Here is a 21338-nt window from a genome sequence, read left to right as displayed (position 1 = left end):
GGTGAGTGGGCAAAAACAAAGCATTTGAAAATATATTTAGCTTTATGAACATAATAACCCCTCTTCGTAAAACCCGTATAGTTTCCAGATAATACTACTACATAGGTACGAAAAACCAATGCACAATGCCAGCGAAAACTGAAGTATGCCATGTCATAATATTTCAGCACTAAAAGATGTAAGCTAGGTGTGAAACCAATATAAAGTAGTAGGTCAGTCGGATTCACCTAACGTGACCTATATGACTGGATCTATAGCTCATCAACATATGTTTGCACACGACTCGGAGTCACCTAATGTGACCTGTATGACAGGCTAGGTGTAAATAAGTACGCTCAAGTGCTACGATCACATGAAAGTTGTGCAATAGATCGCCGGTCACCTACGAGTCAGAACCACCTATTGTGGCTTGCACGACAGGCTACCACCAAACTTGGATCCAAGGTGAACGTGCGGTGCGGGAGGTGAACAATCATGTGAAAGCTGTGCACTGGCCCCGGGCATGAGTACTAACACCGGGGTGCAACATAATAAGCTCTAAATGCATAAATGCATAGCAATATGCAATGCAACATGACCAATCACATGCTAACTCACCTCAAGCTTACCTGAGCCTCCTCAGCATCAAATAGTATAATTCACAATTCATACTAATGCAACAATATAGTAATAAGCGGTATAGACATGGCATACAAGGCATAAATTCATTTTAAAATGTTTTTGGAAATCGTAAAGCATATATATATATATATATAGAAAACAAAAGCCCACTCACTGATAAGTAGCAGGATCGTAGCCCCTTTGCTTCGCTTGTCCACACTTGTCCTCGGGGTACGTCTCACCTACATGCGATATAACTAATTTAACGTTAATTCAATAGCACATAAACAAAGCCTAGAATTAATTCCTCATACATTGCTCAAATGGGGTGTTTGAATATACTAACGTGATATATTCAACAACACAAACACCCCCATATTTTTACAAAACATTTTGGACCTCGGACGTGCCGCCATGCGCCGACCAAGGCACGGCCAGACGTGCCCCCACACGCAGCCAGTGCCTAACGGAATCCAAGAATATTCCGTCCAAATTGACGGAATATACCGTTAATTCAACTTACAGAGTTAACAGTGTTACCTGACGCCGTCATAATAACTTTGACTGAATATTCGCTTTCTTTTCTGGTCACCTTTGTCGTCCGTCACTATTTGGTTCGCTGGTTTCTGGAAAAAAATCGCCGGATTTCTGGAAAATTTTTAGATCTTCATAACTTTGTCATTTCTTAACCAAAATCCATGAAATTTATATGGATTTAAAGCCCTTGAGGAGTAGAACAAGTTCGTACCTCTTAAAAGTCCAAAATCAAACTAAAATTGGCTTGAAAATCCCTTAAAAGTTCAAGCCAAAACTGAAACTTATCGAACTCACTTGTTCCAACGTCAACTTCACTCCAAACTTACTCTAGGGTCTCTGTGGAGTTGTGTAGATGTTTTCTCGAGCCTTAAAGTCTCATAACTCAGCCACCATCACGACGACCCAAGAACCACCGAGTCGGCATTCACGAGTCCACGGGTTAAAACTCGTCAAAACCCTAAATAATTTGTATGGCTAGATTCGTGAAGTCGAGATAAGTTTGATGGTGGTATTTATAAGTTCAATCTATGACAATTTGGTGATGGTTGCGCTGTGGTGGGTGCCTCAGGTGTAAGAAGAACAGAGAAGAAGGTGCGAGAATGAGAGAGAGAAAGAGATCAGTTCTGATTGGCAGAAAAGAGAGAGAGAGAGAGAGAGTAGTTTTTAATTGGTCCAAAAGAAAGAAAATATATATTGGCTAGGGAAGACAGAAACTAAAATAATTGGTAGACAAGGATAGTAATAAAAATAATATAGAATTGCATATACATCCACATCACTAAGCCAATAAGGGCAATATTGTCACTTTACACACTAGAGGAGAAAATATATATAATAATTTGGGACGGGTCGTCACAGTCTACCCCCCTTAAGAAAATTTCGTCCCTGAAATTCCTACACATCAACAACACATTAATAACCATAAAATAGACGTGGATAGCATACCCTATTTAGTTTCCCAGGTAGCCTCCTCAATTGAATGGTTCCTCCATAAAACTTTCACCATATGAACATTCTTGTTCTGGATAACCTTATCTTTCCAATCCAAAATCGTCCCCGGCTCCTCATCGTAGGTCAAATCCAAATTAATCTCTAGTGGCTGAGGAGGAATTATATGCGATGGATCAGAGACATAGTGATGAAGCATAGACACATGGAAAACGTCATGTACCTTTGATAACTCTGGAGGTAGCTTAAGCTTGTAGGCAACTTCACCAACTCGCTCAGTGATCTGATACAGTCCAATATACTGAGGACTTAACTTACCTTGTTTACCGAACCGTACCACGCATTTCCACAGAGATAACTTTAGAAACACCCAATCGCCAACTTTATATACTCTGTTAGTGGCATGTTTATCGGCAATACTTTTCTATCGATCCTGGGCTGCTTTTAGGTTAGCTTTAATCACCTGAATATTTTGCGTGGTCTTATCCACAATCTTAAGGCCCACTAGCACTCTTTCACCAACTTAAGACCAACATAACGGGGTACGGCATAGTTTACCATAAAGCGCCTCAAAAGGTGACATGCCAATGCTAGAATGATAACTGTTATTATAAGCAACCTGGATCAAAGCTAAACGCTTATGCCAAACGTCGCCAAATTGCAAAACTGAGGATCTCAGCATATTTTCTAGCGTCTAAATAGTTCTATCAGATTGTCTATCCGTCTGAGGGTGATAAGTCGTGCTGTAGAGCAATCTCGTACCGAGGGCTTTTTGGAAAGCTACCCAAAATTTAGAAGTGAACCTGGGATCCTGATCAGAAATAATACTAACCAGAACACCATGATATTTGACAATTTCTGAAATGAACCGTTCTGCCAATTGACTCAACTAGTAATTTTCTCAACCGGGTATGAAGTGTGCTAACTTGGTGAGTCGATCAACTATCACCCAATTACCATCATAACCATTCTGCGTACGAGGTAATTTGTACATGAAGTCCATGGTAATATCTTCTCATTTCCATTGAGGTACGGGGAAGTGGCTGTAATAACCTAAAAGGTTTCTTCCTTTCTGCCTTGACTTGCTGACAAACCGCACAACAACTTACATATTCTATGATTTCTCTTTTCATACCAGGCCAATAATAGAAAGGTCGAATGGTGTGATACATCTTGGTACTCCCATGATGCATTGCATAGGCCGAAATATGTGCTTCATCAAGTATATCTTTGTTTAATTCTGCTATGTCCAGTACCTACATCTGATCACCCTGCATAAGCATACCATCAGGTCTTTGAATCCTGAGGTTCTTCTTTTTCCCTTTAGACACTGCTTGTATTAACTCCTAAGATTCCGGATCATTCGCCTGAGCTTCAAGTACACGATCCAGCAAAATTGGCCTAACTTGAAAATTAGCAAGTAGAGCTCCTTGGTAATCTTCATCTAATGTGACTCCGTCAAGAGTGGAACACTGCGTGCATAAAGTGTGTTGAGTCGACCCTAGGATTTCTTACTTAAAACATCAAATACGGAGTTTGCACGACCAAGATGATACTCAATCGTGCAGTTATAATCACTGAGCAACTCAACCCATCTCCACTGCTTGAGATTAAGATCTTTCTGAGTAAAAATGTATTTGAGGCTTTTATGGTCGGTGAAGATCCTACACGTTTCCCCGTACAAATAATGCCTCCAATGCAAAGATAATAACGGCTACTAAGATCATGAGTGAGATAATTCATTTTGTGGGGCTTTAGTTGTCGTGAGGCATACGCGATTACTCTACCATGCTGCATTAATACACAGCCCAAACCATTCAAAGAAGCATCACTATAAATCTCAAAGTTCCCATTATCATCCGGAAGTGCCAACACAGGTACATGAGTGAGACAATACTTCAGTTGCTGAAAACTTCACTCACAATCATCACTCCACTCAAATTTAACTCCATTTCGGGGTTAACCTCGTCAATGGCAGAGCTATAACTGAGAAATCTTTCACAAAACGTTGATAGTAGCCGGCTAGACCAAGAAATTTATGTACTTATGTGACAGTACGATGTTGTTCCCAATTCTCTATTGCAGCTACTTTCTGAGGGTCTACAAGAATACCCTAGGCTGATATCACGTGTCCTAAGAACGACACTTGATCCAGCCAAAATTGACATTTACTAAATTTAGCATACAACTGATGTTCCCTCAACTTCTTCATAACTAAAGTGAGATGTCTAGTATGCTCCGCCTTTGATTTAGAATATACCAAAATATCATCGATAAAGACAATGACAAACGTGTCAAGGTACGAGCGGAATACTCAATTCATCAAATCCGTAAAAGTTGCTGGAGCGTTTGTTAACACCGAATGGGATCACCAGAAACTCGTAATGACTATAACGAGTTCGAAATGCTGTCTTCGGGACATCCTTATGCCGGATTTCTAGAAAATTTTCAGATCTTCATAACTTTGTCATTTCTTAACCAAAATCCATGAAATTTATATGGATTTAAAGCCCTTGAGGAGTAGAACAACTTTGTACCTCTTAAAAGTCCAAAATCAAACTAAAATCGGCTTGAAAATCTCTCGAAAGTTCTAGCCAAAACCAAAACTTCTCAAACTCACTTGTTTCAACGTCAACTTTACTCCAAACTTACTCTAGGGTCTCCATGGAGTTGCGTAGATGTTTTCTCGAGGCTTAAAGTCTCGTAACTCGGCCACGATCACGACGACCCAAGCACTACCGAGTCGGCGTTCACGAGTCCAAGGGTTAAAACTTGTCAAAATCCCAAATAATTGGTACGACTAGATTCGTGAAGTCGAGATAAGTTTGATGGTTGTATTTATAAGTTCAATCTGTGCCGATTTGGTGATGGTTGTGCTGTGGTGGGTGCCTCGGGTGTAAGAAGAAGGTGCGAGAAGGAGAGAGAGAGAGAAAGAGATTAGTTCTGATTGGCAAAGAAGAGAGAGAGAGTAGTTTTTAATTGGTCCAAAAGAATGAAAATATCTATTGGCTAGGGAGGATAGAAACTAAAATAATTGGTAGACAAGGATAGTAATAAATATAAAATAGAACCGCATATACATCCACGTCACTAAGCCAACAAGGGCAATATTGTCACTTTACACACTAGGAGAGAAAATATATATAATAATTTGGGACGGGTCGTCACATTCCCTCTAAACCCTAAAACTCAAATAAAAAGTGTACGGAGTGAACTAGCGGAAGAGAAGAAGAAGGAAAAAAAAATAATATGGTATCCACAGTAGGGATAAAATTACCTTTTGCAATTACAAAACTAAATCTTGGTAGCGAAATTGACCAATTATAAAAGTTTGGGTCGTAGTTCACTAAAATTAAAGTTTTGGAGAGAAATTGGTCAATTATAAAAGTAAAGAAGGTAATTGGTAAAATTAAAATTCATGGGAAAATTTGACAGCTCCTTACAAATTTAAAGAAAATATCAGCAAATATCTCAAAATAAAAAGGAGGAACCAAAGAAATGAAAATAAGATGGTGAGGAGGAAATACTTCAAAAGGCTGAAATGGAGTTTAATTCCAAGTGTGGTTGCATCCAAACGTTCAATGTTCACATGTAGTGCCACAAACGTCCAATGCTCCATCTCAATACATCACCACCAGAACAAGAAAACTAGATAAAGTTTAAACAACACAGCAAATGAATTTTTTGATTAAAAAAAATTTGCCAAGAAAAATGAAAAACCAATCAAGCAATCTGAAACCTTTATCTAATACGTATTCTCTCTCTCTCTCTCTCTCTCTCTCTCTCTCTCTCTCTCTCTCTCTCTCGTTTTGCACGAATAACTTTCATTTGTGCTTAATACAATTAAGCATTGAAGTCCAAAGTTAGATAAAATCATCTCAAATTACAATTAGACATTAAACTTATCCTAAATGTATGCAAAGAGTTTGCAACTCCTTAAGAGCATTGAGCTCCTGCATTCGAGATTTCGAGTTCGACTCTTCTTCCTCAATATTATTCCTCTTTTTTGGTCCAATTTGTCAATATTAAATTGTATAAAAAAATTTATCATAAATATGTGTCATCATTGCCAACCACGTCTGTCAAGTGTAAGACTTCAAATTCAATTACATAGTGACAAAAAACTAATTACAACATAGATGGTAAGTCAAAATTTCATTGTTCAATAATAATACATGAGAGACTTATTTTCAACGTTAGCAATCTTTTCGCTTCAATTATATCATTCTACCTTCTCGACTCTAATTCTTACTCTGCAGTGTTGCTTGATGATTGGAATCGTTTACTTTCTAAATCACTCCTTAAAGATCAAGTTTGCAAAAAACCAACCAAATCAAAAAATATTTAATTGTTCGATTAATTTTGTCAATACATATTTAGAGTTTAAATGAGAAACAAAGTTCTTCTATTTTCTGGATAATAACTATTATATGACTGAATGATTCCAATTATTAAGCAACGAAATGAGGGGGACTGAAAATCTAGAACCAGGTTCAACCGTTCAAGTGTGAAAGCACATCAATATGAAAGCACATCAATATTTTGGGACCATCCCAATTTCATGTGCTTTACGTATAAATACAGAATAATGTAGGTTATTCCAATATTTTTGATGTATTCAAATGCTTTGAATAAAACACTTAATATATTTTCAATAACATGCATATATTTTCTAGTATATTTGAATTTTTAACCGTTAAATCTTTAGTCAAAGATACAAAATGTAACAATTAAAAATATTAGAATATAAGATACTTGGTAGCACCATAGAATTTTCAAAATGATTGACTTGGAATATAAGATAGTTAGGGGTTGTAAGTTTGATCACATTGTTGACAGCTGAACTAATTTATAACTTGGTATTATCTCTGGATCATCCTTGTGATTATTTATGTGGTGGAAAAATTCATAATACCCAGTAGTTTCTTTATTTTTATTTTTTATGAATAATGTTAGGTAAACTAAATTTGTAGACAAAATTTGTAAAACTAAATAACATGAAAATTGATGATTGGATTATTATTTGAACGTTGTGATTTAACAAACTTCAATGTCTAAAATATTCACATAGATAAACTAAACAAAATTTGAATACAAAGTATTTTTACGATTTTTTCACCACAAGGAAAAAAAAAGAAATATAAATAAATAAATTATAGAAAAATTGATACCTTGAAAAAAAAAACTAAAATAAATGTTCTTTCAATAACATTAAATAAATTAAAACGATACAGAAATAGAAATAAAATAGAGAGGGGAGAATGGGTGCAAAAGCAAAATGCAATCCATGATGATGACATGTGTTTTAAGATATATGAATATTTTATTAAAGAAATGAACATAGTATTTTGTTTGTACATATCGGAAAGCTGAGGACCAAACAAGCCATTATCAATTTATCACGGCCTATCAAACACAAAAAAAAAAAAACCAACAGTCTCTCTCTAAACCAGCAGTCCAAAGGTTACCCCTTTCCAGTTTTTGCTGTTTTCGAGGTCATTTCCTTGGCACTCTCTTCGGTACTCTCTCTCTCTCTCTCTTACTTTCTGGATTTATAGATGGATTATCACAAATTATAGACCTTTGATTGTCATCCTGCACTCTAGGAACCAGAAAGAACACAGCTTTAGGTACACACACTCTGATCTGAATCTCAAGCTTTAATCTTTATTTATTTATTTTTGTGATTTTTTTTAGTTTTGATGATTTGGCTGGTGGGTTTTGATTTGGGTTATTGGGTATTTCTTAATTTTGTTCATTTCGTTGATTTGATATTGTTATTGATTGCTCACGAGCTGCGGAAAGTGAAGGAAAAAGAAAATTGATTGCTGTTAAATTATGTGCGTGTCTGTGCGTGTTGGAGCGAGAGTTCAGCTGGGTAGACTACAGAATATTATTGCAAAATTTGGATTGACAAGGTAAATTATGTGTCTCTGTGTGTGTTGGAGCGAGAGTTCAGCTGGGTAGACTACAGAATATTATTGCAAAATTTTGGATTGACAAGGTAAAAAGATAGATATTGTATATGATTAGTGAATCGTTTTGCTTTCTTTGTCACGGCAATTGTTTGCTTCTGAATAATTAAGGAAGTTGAACAATACAAAATTATAGTTGTTAGATGCTAATTAAAGTATTTGTATGTGTTTGTGCCTGTGCGCGCTTGGCTAGAATTCATCTGAAAGGGGTATTGACTGTATTGTATATTCATAGTGGATAGACTAGTTTGCAAGATTTAGAGCTTTTTGTTAGACTGCCAAGCAGAAAAGCTGAAAATTGTGTATAGTCAATACGGTTTTTTGATCTCTTTGTAATGAATCTGTATGATTATTTACAGTTCTTATATGCGCCTTAAAAAGCTTGTGCAAAATTTATAGAGTTTTTCAGATGGTGGGGATGAATACTTACTTTCGTAACCAGATTGAACTCGGGGTTAGAAATCACAAGTATATCAACGAATAGTTGGCTTATTTCTTTTTATGTCATAACTTAATTGAAAATTAAAGAAACTGATTTCTTGACTAATGGTTAGAATAATTATTTTGGGAAAATTAATGTGTTGTATATGTGTATTCTTTACATACCATTTTACTGTGTTGATTTCCATGCTATCAGTTGCTTCCCAAACTTGTTTCATATTACACTTTACTTGTATTTCTTTCCTTACGTCCAGGCATAAAAGATGACTACACTAGATGCAGCTAGAGCCGAACTTGCTCTTGCAGTTCTGTACCTGAACAAGGCTGAGGCCAGAGACAAGATATGCAGGGCAATACAGTATGGTTCAAAATTCTTGAGTAATGGAGAACCTGGAACTGCCCAAAATGTTGACAAATCAACTAGCTTGGCAAGAAAAGTTTTTCGCCTTTTCAAGGTTAGGATTTGTGTTACATATGCCCTTTATTATTGTTTAAAACATTCTTTGTGGCTATATGCTCCTTTTAATTTTTTGGAAGAACCAGAGGGAAAAAGGGATAAGGCCTCCCATGAGGCCTTCCTTAAGTATTTTTTATCCTCTCTCTATGCTTAGTAGGAGGACCTTTAGGGGGTGTATTCAATTGAGATTTTGAGGGATTTTAATGGATTTATGAATCCATGGATTTTGATGGAGTTTAATTAAGGGGTATTCAATTGAGATTTTGAGGGATTTTAATTCTTTTAATGAATCTAGAGGTATTCAGTCAGGATTTTAAGTGATTCTCTGAAATTCAATAGGTATTCAATCAAGATTTTAATATAGTTTATTAAAATCCTTAGAAATCTGGATGTATGCAATTAAGATTTTAAATAAGTTTATGACGTTCCAGGTGTATTCAATTAGAATTTGATTTTAAAGAATTTGAAAAAAAAATTGAGGAATTAGAGGGAATTGGAGAGATTTCCTAGTGTATTTTAAGAATTCACAAATCTCATCTCTCCCCATGAGATTTCGAGGGAAATAAATCAAAACTGTACATGAATCTCTACAAATCAATTAAACTCCTTAAAAATCCATAGATTTATAATTCCATTGAAATCCATAGATTTATAATTTGTAGAGCTTCCATGTAATTGATTCAATTCCCTCAAAATCTCAGGGGGAAATGTGAGATTTGTGAATGCTTAAAATTCATACTATGGAATCTCGCCAATTCTCTCAAATTTCTCAACTTTTTAAAGTTCTTTAAAATAAATTCCTTATTGAATACACATGAATGTTATAAACTTCTTTAAAATCCTAATTTAATACATCAGGAGTTTTAAGGATTTTAATATACTGTCTTAAAACCCTAAGTAAATACATGTTGAATTTCAAAGAATCACTTAAAATCCTGATTGAATACCCCTAGATATTTTTTTAAAGAATTAAAATCTCTCAGAATCTTGCCACTTAGTTTTACAGTCTCTAGTGGTATTCCTCTTCACTTGGAAGTGAGAGGATTTAATTTCGATTCTTGCCAAAGGCGAATTTGAACCAAATTTTTGTGGTACACCCTAGTTTTCTAAGTGAAATATGTCATAGAACTTGAATTTCAAGCCTTTCTATTCTTGAACGTTTTAAGAATTGTCTGCTTGGTTCCAGTTCATCAATGATCTGCATGGTCTTATTAGTCCAACTGCTCCAGGAACTCCTCTTCCGCTTGTTCTGCTAGGAAAGGTATGCATATAATCTACTTCCAACTAGAAACGAGATTCTTCATTTTTTTTTTTAATGACAATCTAAACTGATGCTTTACAGTCCAAAAATGCATTGCTGTCAACATTTCTGTTTCTTGATCAAATTGTCTGGCTCGGTAGAACAGGTATCTATAAGGTATGTATGATCACATACTTTTTCCATACAATTGTTCTCTATTGGGTTCTGTGGCAATTTGTGGGGTAAAAGTTTAGAAATTGTGTTTGCTATAGAACAAGGAACGTGCTGATCTGATTGGCCAGATCTCTCTTTTCTGTTGGATGGGATCCTCAATTTGTACCACTTTGGTTGAGGTTCGTTGCTCCCTAACTATGCTTCCCTTACTAGTACATATTGTTTTTTTTCCGAGAGATACATGGCATGAAAAATGTATTCTAATTGCTTCCTAAATCAGCTTGGGGAGATAGGAAGGATTTCTGGACAACTTAAAAAGTTAGAGAAGGATCTGAAGAACAGTGAGAAGTATCAAGTATGTTGACCTCATACCTTGTAAATGCTATGACCATAAAATAAGTCGTGATGGTTCAGAATGCGACGTTCTTTACAATTTTCGTGTGGCTTTGTGACTGCAGAATGAACAATACCGTGCTAAACTCAAGAAGTCAAATGAGAGATCGCTGGCCCTGGTTAAAGCAGCATTGGACACAGTGGTAGCAGTTGGGTTGCTTCAGTTGGCACCTAAGAAAGTTACTCCTCGTGTTACCGGAGCCTTGGGATTTACTACTTCTCTGATCTCATGTTATCAGGTTTTTATACTAGTTTCTTCCATGAACATTTGTTGTTATGAATATGCAACGGATCCAAAGGCGTTTTTCCTTTTGTTTTTTACTGAGTCTCCTTTGCTTCTGTGACACAGTTGCTCCCAGCACCGGTGAAGTCCAAGGTACCCTAAAGATCGAAGTCCTGTTTGCTCGTTGTGCATCAGTGTCCGTATTATAATTGTAGTATTTGTTAGTGCAAACGTTTGAGCAATTTGAACACCTTCACCATTACTTCGTTAACGTCCATAATGCTCTGTGCAATAGTAATAAATTAAATAATATATGTTTTTTCATTTACATGGATAACGAAGTAGTCGTTTGACAATTGTATTTGCTGAAACCTCAGCAGCATGCTTTCGTTAGGGTTTACGTTATCAGCAGCATTACTTTTTATTTCCGGTTAAACACGTCTCAATCGGTGTATTTACGGGATGCTTATGGCCTGTTTGGTATTCAACTAAAAACCTTTAGTCATTCTTAAAAACAACTTAAAAGGAATTGAAAACAGGTTTTTCAGAATCAAAAGATTTTATTTGGTTCTCGACTTCCCCATCTCCTCCCTCGCGGTTGTAGGCACCATCCAAAACCGGCAACTCCCCTACCCTTTCCGCGTAGCAACAACTACGTGGAGCTACGGCCGAGTTGAATCGGCACTCGCGGAGAACACATATCGACGCCCAGCTGAAGGTGGGACTTGATCGACGCTGGCAGCGTAGATTACAAAGAGAGGGAGATGAGCGGGAAGAGGGTGAAGGTGAGGGTCGGTCTGTAGCGTTGTTTGGAGGTGGTTGTGTTTTCTGTATTCAAAACCTTTCTTCATGTTTTCTGTGTTTCGATGTTGATCCGAATTTGTTTCATCAAAGGTGCAAGTTTGATTGGAAGATCTATTTCTAATTAGAAAATTCTGAAATCTGAACGTTTTCGAGTAAAATTGAATGGGGTTCAACAAACATCCCTAGTTTAACTGGAAGTATTGCTCTATTCGAGTAAAACCGAACCGAACAGAACAGTGACTTCGGTTTGGTTTACAGTTTCGGCAAAAAATCAAACCGAACGAAACTGAACCCACCCATAATTTCAGGTTCTAGACGGGTTTTAGAGTTCAAATAAAAAACCCCTATTTTCAATTCTCAAACAATGAAATATACACCAAAAACATGATGAGAGAGTTCTTAAATATTCAAACACCTCAAATATACAAGCAGCTAAAACTTGCATTTAGCAGATATTATCACTGTTTCAACACCTCAAATATAACTCTGCAGCAACTGTTTATGACATTATCACTCTCACTATGCCAGGGCTAATACACTCGAGAAAACTAGCCCCCGACGAGCGGAAGTCCAATTCAACGAGAGGATAGAAGCTACGGTTTAGAGACAATCAATGAAAAAACCGCAACTCTTCACATACAATTAGAGGAAATACTCTTCATCAGATCCCTCCTCTTCCTCCCATTCATATTCCTCCGCAATACCTTCTACATTCAAATTCACAACTGGCAACATGTCGTCTCTCATATTCTCCAAATTAACAGTGGAGATAACAACGGACTCATTCTCGACGGGTTGGTTGTGCAACTTGGCCTGCACATCGTTCTTCAACACAAACTCCCCAGATGGTTCATGAATTTCAACACCAAATGCAGGCGATAATGGCTTCCCTTTGACTTCAACATGACACACACTGCAGCATGCAATAGATTCCAATAATGCGCACAAAATTAGAAAACATGCAAAATAACACTCTGCCATAACAAAATGGGTGATCGAACCAGCAAGTCAAAACAAACAAAATTTTAATTCCTTCTCGCTCATCTATCTCATCAAGGAATTCCCTTTCCTGGGGTAATGCTTCCATCTACAAAAGTTTTAGATTGCCATGTCCCAATCCCAAAACCCACATGTCATGACAGCAAAAACATCTACTTGGCCTAGTGATCCTAAAATCTTCCAAATCCTGCTCTTTCCCTCTATATTGTTCTACGTTTGTCAAATTCCAGTACATCAACAGACGATTGACCACCAAAGAATAAAAATCAAAAGAGGGTGTGAGGCTTTGAGATACACGATACTGGCACCTGGCGGGATTTGTCTTTCTTATTAACAGAAATATCAGATCATAACATGATCAGAGTCAAATAGTACATTTCTAAACACTAAAAAGAGAATATACAGACCACAACAACAACAACAACAAAGCCTTTTCCCACTAAGTGGGGTCGGCTATATGAATCCTAGAACGCCATTGCGCTAATGAAAAATAATTGAAGAAATGCATAGAAAAGCAAACATGTTTCCTCAGATAATATATCATCAGGCATCAACAAACCCAGGCACAAAGACATGCACATAGTAGAACAAGCAAGCATCACTGATCAACTGAAGCTAAAACAAAGAAAACGAAAGTAATTGTTGTTCTAAAGACAAGATACAGAAAAGAGTTCACATGTATAAATATTTCAGTTTCCCATCCTGCATATCAAAACAACTAAATCCAATTCATTTTCACCATTCCAACAAAAGTTATTCAACTTATCCTGCCAATTCATATCACCTTTTTAAGAATCTACAAGCAATTTCTTAATGTAGGGGAATTGGTCTACTATAATAAAAAAATCGAACCATGCGAACTTTATCATTTTGCTGGCTTACTACAATAAAATTTTAAAGCCAAATATCCAACTGACAGAAAAAAAGTGATGCTATTACCACCACCAGTGTTTCCCATCCCATAATCTCTTATTCTATGTAACATTACTCAATCAGTATTATCACAGGCTTAATGTGCCTCACAGTCAAAGACAAGTATTGGACCAATAAAAGGAATGGAGTCGCAACATAAATTTGTAATTAAAACAATTGCAACATGATTCCGGTAGAAAAACACTAGTAACATTTCTATAATATTACTTAGTTCTCTCTTTAAGTTTGTCCTGTTAAATAATTTCATCAAGATGGTCATTAACAAATCAACAAGTCATTGGGGTGAGCATTTGGGGGATGGTAATAACTCTTTAAGAAAACAAACGCAAAACTAACCATATATAGAACAATCCGTCCATTTCTTGTCTCTGAACTCTACCCAGAAGCTCAATCTGCAGAATTCCACCTATGCAAAGAACTGGTTCTGGAAGCTTAAATGTCTGCAAGCGGTTCTCCTGTTTGTAAGGATGCCATATATTAGCTTATTTAAGTCAAGTATCTAGTCAATCATAAACTTGAAATTCTAACATTTCAGAGCTGCATCAAATATGATACAAGTCCTAATCTAAGACTTCAAATCCAGAATATCTGATTTCTATACTGTAAAAATGTCTAGAATATCCAGAATTTGCAGTTTGTCCTTGTAGTATGAATTTAATGGCCCATTTTCTACGCTTAAAAGTTTCTTTATAAATTAGTGGAAACATTAGGAGTACGTCATTTCTTCCTCCCAAAAGGAGAGAGCATTAGTATTAAAGGAACCATTTCACAACAAATAAGATGCAAATGCAGAAAGGCAGTTGAGAAGTACAGATCAGGTGGAACACACCTGAGTCATTCGGAACACTTCTGAAGTGTAGGTCCATACAAACTTGTTTTCATGACATGAGTCACCCTTTGAATCAACCTCTACAACCACAGGGGATTTGACATGACCCATTCGAAATCGCACAGCATTGGTTGAATATATTGGGAAACCTGCCTGGAAAAAAGCTGCAAATGGGAAAAGACAAAGAGACCCCAATCAGAGAAATTTAAAGGATAAAAGAATGGCAAAAACAATTTGGAAATTCAAACACTTGCCTTGGAAAGGATGTATGCTGATTTCATTAATTACAACCAAATCAGACACCAACTTGTATATCAGAAACTCAGGCACTGCGGGGTCGCTTTGGCCTTTACTCGACCAATACGAAGCTCTCCGTCCGACCAGGTCTCTTGGTTGTAGAGTATTGTGAATGCTTTCTTCCGGATGATTGTCAGTGCTGGAAGCACTGATTGCATTGGAAATAGAACTCCTAACATCAAAAGATATAAAACCACGAGATAAAAAAGCATAGACCCTATGCTCCCTTTCCAAGGTTTCCAATTCCTTTGAATTGCTAGATCCAACTTCTGCAAACTCTTCTGCGTCGGGGCTGTTTAACTCAACCACACCAGCAACTCTAGATAACTGAGGGAACATTCTCAAGCACAGCTTTTTACAAAGACCATGTTCTATCACTGAAAAACATTAAAGGTTACAAACTCTTCAGTCTCGTTTAGTAATACAGGAGATATAATATTAATAAAGGAATCAATCCATATACACAATACTGATGGAGAGCAAAGACGACAAGCGCATGCTACTCACCACCTACAAACAACTTAAATATAAGCACTTAGGTGAAAACAACAATAAAAATCAACTTTATATCTTTCCTAGACTTAAACACTAAGCTACACATAATCACAATTGGACTTGCACATTAGTAAACTTAAAAAAGAAACCGAATATATGAAACCGATTCAACTCACCAAAATGACGCCAAGAGCGTGAGACAGAACCAACGCGAAAAAGATCAGATGGATCATCCAAACAAGTTAGGACCTTGAAGGACATGTCAGGTTCAAGCCAGTTCAAGAAATCCATACAAGGAACCATATCAACTAACTAAGAGATATATAATAAACGAACCCCGGGTGCCTTGCGAGCCTCAAGACCTGATTTCAGATGGCAAGTGACCATCATCAATACACTACATAATGATAATTGAAAGAAGAAAAAAACAAAACAAAAAAAGAGTAAAGCAATTCATAAGTCATGCAGATTCTGCCATGTATAAGGAAACAACATAAGCTATAAGTCTATCGAAACAACAATCTAACAGCAAAAGCTAAAATTAAGCAAAATTAAGAAACGCCATTAGAAAAACCAATCAAATTGATCACACTCCTGTCATGCATGGCATCCAATTTCACATCCACGACTGTAATTTAGTGTCGAAGATGGCGATGGTGATTAAGATATTGGTGTGTATACGGAAAATAAAATAAAAAAATCATATTTTATTATAATTTCACATCAATTACTGTCTAGAAAAAAAGATTGAATCTTGAAACCAGAATTCGTAATTGCAAATTGATATGTTGGAAAGTTGAAACAAATCGAGGAAATTGAAGGGAGCTGCGGGTGAAAAGTGAGTAAAAGTAGAACAGAGAAAAACTAGAAAATTGGAGCGATTTTATCTTTTCAGAAAGTCGAAAGCGCGCAAAGAGAAGGAGGAGAGTAGGAAGAAACCACCGAATTCTGACCTTCTGTTGAAGAGCAAAAGTGTCTCTGGAATGCCCGAATCCCTAGAAGGGAAAAAAGATTGGGATGGGCAGAGAAGGTGAGCGAGAGAGAGAGAGAGAGAGAGAGTGTTGGTGAGCGCCTGATAGAGATGGCGTGTAATTGATTGTTTCGGGATTCTTTTTACTTATTTTAGGACCCCTTAAATAATAACTTTTTTAATTTTTTTAATTTTTTTGTGCTTAAGCCTCTTTCTCATCTTAATTTAAAATGGAGTGGATTGGATTCCAGTCATTCGCTGTTTTTATTTTCGTAAGTGGGTCCGGGCTTTTTCTGGTCTAGGCCTCATCGTGCAGTTCTTCATTATTAAGGTTTAATCGTATCACCACCAATAAAAGAGGTTTGCCATCAAAGGGGATATTGTTTTTTTGTATGTGACAAAATATCAGAAAGTGATTTATCTAAAGCTTCAAAGTAATGTTTATGATCTTCATCCCATATAATTAAATCCGTTTTTTTAATTAATTTTGCAAGGTGTGTGTTCTTTTTTATTGCACAAATTGAAGAATCAATAATAACCAAAGGTATTTTAAATCTAAAATGAGTTGTTCTACCACTTGATAATAACAATGATGCTATTCTTGATGATCTTCACTTATAAGTGACAGCTATTAGGTTCGATTTCGGTAAAGACGAATTTGAACCATATTATTGCTAGTCTATTATGAGGCTAAGCCTACCTCTTCTTCTTTAATGTAAATAACATCGTTTGTTAAAAAAATGAATTTTTGCTTATAATTTTTATTTTTTTATTTTATTTTTTGTGCTAGAAATAGAAAATATATGAAATGAAGAATAGAAAATGATGAAGTGAGATGATAGGAGGAATTGAGAAAATTTTATGAATATCCAAAACAAAAATTACATAATATAATTGTTTATTTACGATTGAAATATGGCAAGCAAATACTTTCTAGTAAATAAGCAAACAATTTTTTTTCATCATAAGTATTTGCTTGCTTAGTTATTCAATGTATATGTTATACAAGTTTTCATTGATTTTACATTGAATTGACTGTTATTGTGCGTGCATGATTTTTTTAGTTCACGTTTAAATGTATAAAAATGCTACACTTTTTTTTTTTTCTGTCGTTAAGGTGGAGAATTGAACCAAGAAATCATACATTCAATTGACTTTTAGTGTGCGTGCATCATCAATTGAATCACTTTTTCAAGAAATACAAGACATTTGATTCATACAAGTAAAGAGATCCATTCGTTGATTTAAAAAAAATGTGAGCAGTGATTGGACTGATGATAAAATAGAATGAATAGAGGCTTGTTGGATTGACACTAGGGGTAAGGATGGCTATATTTATAGGAGCGAACTCCAAGCGAATATGAACTGCATGGATACAAGTTATGCCTTAGAATGAAAGACAGTTTTGAATCCACTTTGTCTTTAATTAAACACTTATTTCTTAGTTTTTGATTTTCGGAAATATTTTAGGTGATGAATTAGTAGTAGTTGTTCTTGTTTCTTTAGTACCTTCATTAGTTCCTATACTCTATGTTGATGCACAAAACCGGAGGTCTTGGAACAACGTAAATCCGACCGTGAATCTGCAAGAAATGTAAATGACACAAGATGTATCGTGGTTCACACCAATATTTGGGCTACGTCCACACTGATATTGTATTTCTCTGTTTGTGAGGGAGAGAGATGGAGAGAGCTTTTGAGAGTCAGAGAGCCTTGAGAGGATGAGGGGTTAGGCTTAAGAATTAGCCTCCTTTTATGAAGAGAATGAAGAGTCCTTTTATAGAATAAGGGCTCCTCACTTATTACATATTTGCTCCTTCCTTTATTACATAATTACATTTAAGTCCCCCGAGTATTTGTACGAGATCTAAATACAGAGGCCCTAAGTATGGTACAAACAATAGTCCCCCAAGTCTTCAGTCAAAAGAGTCTTTTGGCTAGAGACTTGAAATTCAGTCCATGTGTGGGCTGAAGTAACTAGATGTTGTCTTGAACTGATGCTCGATATGAGGCGGTGCTCATCTGAAATGATGTTCAACTAGAAGTAGCACATGCTGCGAGGCTGCGAGGCTCGTGGCTTATGTTGCCTTGGTTGGCTCGGCTTGTGGCGTTGAAGGTGAGGGAGTCCCTTTTATAGAATAAAGGTTCGCTCCTCAATACATGAATAATGGGTGCTTTCTAATGAAAGTGAGGGAGTCCCTTTTATAGAATAAATGCTTGCTCCTCAGTACATAAGTGGTGGGTTAAGTCCCCCGAGTATTTTTCATAAGGCCCAGTTGAGGCCCAATATATTGTACATAATGTAGTCCCCCAAGTCTTCGGCCAATAGAGTCTGTTGGCTGGAGACTTTGTTGATGCACAAAATCAATGAGGACTTTGGTACAACAGAAAGTGTTAAGTTTGTGACATTCGCTATATTGCTCCGGTCATTAATGTGGATAAATATGTAAATGAATAGAGATAGGGAAGCAAGATGTACGTGGTTCACCCAGATTGGCTACGTCCACGGAGTAGAGGAATTCTCATTAATTGTGAAGGGTTTACACAAGTACATTGGTTCAAGCTCTCCTTTAGTGAGTACTAGTAAATGATTTAGTACAAATGACATTAGGAAATATTGTGAGAGCATGATCTCTATTTATAGAAGAGAGTTTCTAATTTCATTCTGACATTGACACGTGTCGTGTTGTGATTGGCTTCTGATGTTGACACATGTCGCGCTATGATTGGCTTCTGATGTCGACACGTGTCGCGCTGTGATTGGCCTCCTGGTTGGAAGGAAACTCTTATGGGTCCTTGACGGTATAACGTTGACCGGTGCTCAGTAGTTTTGGGATTGGTCAAGTATGGTACAAACAGTGCTCCTTTAAGTTCCCGAGTGATGGAAGGTCCTCAGTTGGGGACTTGCAAGATCCAAGCCATTGAGTAATCAGGAAACTTCTAAATACCGAAGTGTGGTATCATTTTCACTTGCCTTATCTGTCTCATATGTAGATATGACATCTTCTCTGGAAGTACTTTTCCTTCATCCAGGGGTGGTATCTTTAACCGATGAAGATGCACAAGGTAATGTATCAATTTCACTTGAAGCTTACTTGTAGTTTCGGGCTTGGTCAAGTGAGAAACAAACCCTATAGTAGGAGTCCCCTAAGTCGCTAAGCTAGGAGATTTTCCGAAGGAGGTAACAGACAAGGTAAGCAATCAAACTTCCAAGTAAGAAACCTGGATCGAAGGTTCGACTTCGGTTTTCGGTTGATTGTTCTCCTTCTCCTTGTGTCGTACACAGCAACAAGGATAAGGAGAAACAAATGGAGAAGAGATGATATGAGATACTTATGCTTTTGAATAAGTAACTTTCCACATGCTTATTCTTGAATTGGGCTGGAGGGTTTTCTGGTTTCCTCCAGAGTATAAGGCCGACTCAAGAACTTGAGGGTCAAAACAAGTCCATCAAATCTAGAGTACGTTCGACCATGATGATATGGGATACTTTTGCTGTTGACAAAGTACTGGATGTATCGGCACGTGTTCTGTTACGCTTGTCTCCATATTCTTTCTTGTATCATTCTCACTTGCCCTATCTGTTCCTTAGGCAGATATGGTATCTTCTCTGGAAGCATAAGATGTTGAAGATGAGTACTCAAGAGCAATGCCAGGTAAGTAATCAGGTAAGGGGTTCCAGGCAGTCAGTTCCTGACTGGAAGCTTGATTCCAAGTGCTAACTGATTGCTCTCTTTCTCTTTGTCTTACAGGTAAGAACAAGGCCAAAGGAAAAGACAGTGAAAAAGCATGATATGTGATACTCTTGCTTTTAACCATGATGATATGAGATACTCTTGCTCTAGTGTGGCTTGTTTGCAGAGGTATTATCGGGAGGAAAAGAAACTGAGTATTTCGAGAGACTCTGCTGAGAGTGCCCTCTCGGATGTGAAGAAAAGTTGAGCATTTTTATTTATTTACAGGTCTGCCTGGCTGTGGAGGATGGAGGTCGACATATATAGGAGTCTCCTCAATAACAAGTAGTAGTGCTATTCCTTTACCTTTCTTGGTCATAGCAATTTAGTAGGAGCTGCAAGCTTCACGTGTTTTAACTTTGTCAGAGCACTTTGAAAAAGTGGTCTGTGGTATCTAGAAAGCTGATGTTGGGTGTGAAGATTGCAGACAAGCTTTATCCAAAAAAAATCTGGCTCTCAAAGTTTGGAGGGCGGTGCCTCTTCGATTTTCGAACAAGCAATCTTGTCGAGGATCTGGCTCTCGAGATACAGAGAATGGTGCCTCTTCAATTTTTGAGAAAGCAATCCTGTCAGGAGTCTGACTCTTGAGATTTGGAGAGAAGCGTCTCTTCAATTTTTTAGAAAGTAATCCTGTTGGGAGTCTGGCTCTCGAGATTCGGAGGGCAGTGCCTCTTCGATTTTTGAGCACGTAATCTTGTTGGGAGTCTAGCTCTCGAGATTCGGAGAGCGGTGCCTCTTCGATTTTTGAGAAAGCAATCCTGTTGGGAGTCTGACTCTTGAGATTCGGATAGCAGTGTTTTTTCGATTTTTGAGAAAACAATCTTGTTGGGAGTGTTTTCTCGAATGTGAGTAAAGGTTGGGCATTTTTGCGAGTCTGCCTTGTCACGGAGCATGGAGGTTGACACATATTGGGACTTTCTAGTTATCAAGCAATGGTGTTGTTCCTTTACCCTTGTGGGTAATAGTAGGGTAGCTGGACGTTCAAAATTTATGTGTCTAAACTTTGTCAGAGATCTTTGGCAAAGTTATTTGTGGTACCCGATGAGCTGATGTTGCGTGTGGAAAGTGGTGCCTCTTCGGAATCAGGAGAGTGGTGCCTCTTCGATTTTTGAACCAACGGTCCTGTTGCCCTTTCTTTTATAAGGGCACCAATTGTGTGCAAGAAGTACATTCAGAGAGTTATTGCTTGTAGGAATTTTCCCCTTAGTTCAAAGATTTATTGCACCTCATTTCTCCTTCATCATTTCTGATAATGTTTGGCCCATCCGACCGTCGTTTTGACTTGAACT

At 37.1% G+C, this 21338-nt stretch overlaps 2 protein-coding genes across 13 annotated transcripts; one reads left to right on the top strand and one right to left on the bottom strand.

The window, feature by feature from the left end:
* The first annotated feature begins 7383 nt into the window (after positions 1 to 7383).
* LOC114820645 (peroxisomal membrane protein 11D-like) lies at positions 7384 to 11316 on the top strand. Of its 12 annotated transcripts, none has more exons than XM_029091815.2 (10): positions 7476 to 7604; positions 7692 to 7715; positions 7896 to 8003; positions 8756 to 8956; positions 10145 to 10219; positions 10301 to 10375; positions 10471 to 10551; positions 10653 to 10727; positions 10831 to 11004; positions 11115 to 11316. In XM_029091815.2, exons 4-10 carry the CDS (start codon positions 8765 to 8767, stop codon positions 11148 to 11150), a joined length of 708 nt encoding a protein of 235 aa, XP_028947648.1. In that variant the 5' UTR covers positions 7476 to 7604; positions 7692 to 7715; positions 7896 to 8003; positions 8756 to 8764; the 3' UTR covers positions 11151 to 11316. The 12 variants fall into 12 exon arrangements, with proteins under 12 accessions (XP_028947557.1, XP_028947722.1, XP_070672361.1 ...); XM_070816307.1 differs by having other exon boundaries at positions 7896 to 8089; XM_029091762.2 differs by having other exon boundaries at positions 7478 to 7604; positions 7891 to 8003.
* An 861-nt stretch (positions 11317 to 12177) lies between these two features.
* LOC103428547 (F-box protein At4g00755-like) lies at positions 12178 to 16541 on the bottom strand. Its single transcript, XM_008366664.4, has 6 exons — positions 16299 to 16541; positions 15522 to 15707; positions 14808 to 15227; positions 14554 to 14717; positions 14061 to 14179; positions 12178 to 12705 (listed from the first exon to the last, which is right to left on the bottom strand). Exons 2-6 carry the CDS (start codon positions 15646 to 15648, stop codon positions 12435 to 12437), a joined length of 1101 nt encoding a protein of 366 aa, XP_008364886.2. The 5' UTR covers positions 15649 to 15707; positions 16299 to 16541; the 3' UTR covers positions 12178 to 12434.
* Between the last annotated feature and the right edge of the window lie 4797 nt (positions 16542 to 21338).

Source organism: Malus domestica, chromosome 01, assembly GCF_042453785.1.
Source record: "Malus domestica chromosome 01, GDT2T_hap1".
NCBI classification, from domain to species: Eukaryota; Viridiplantae; Streptophyta; class Magnoliopsida; order Rosales; family Rosaceae; genus Malus; species Malus domestica.
This window is presented reverse-complemented; position numbering and strand designations above follow the sequence as displayed.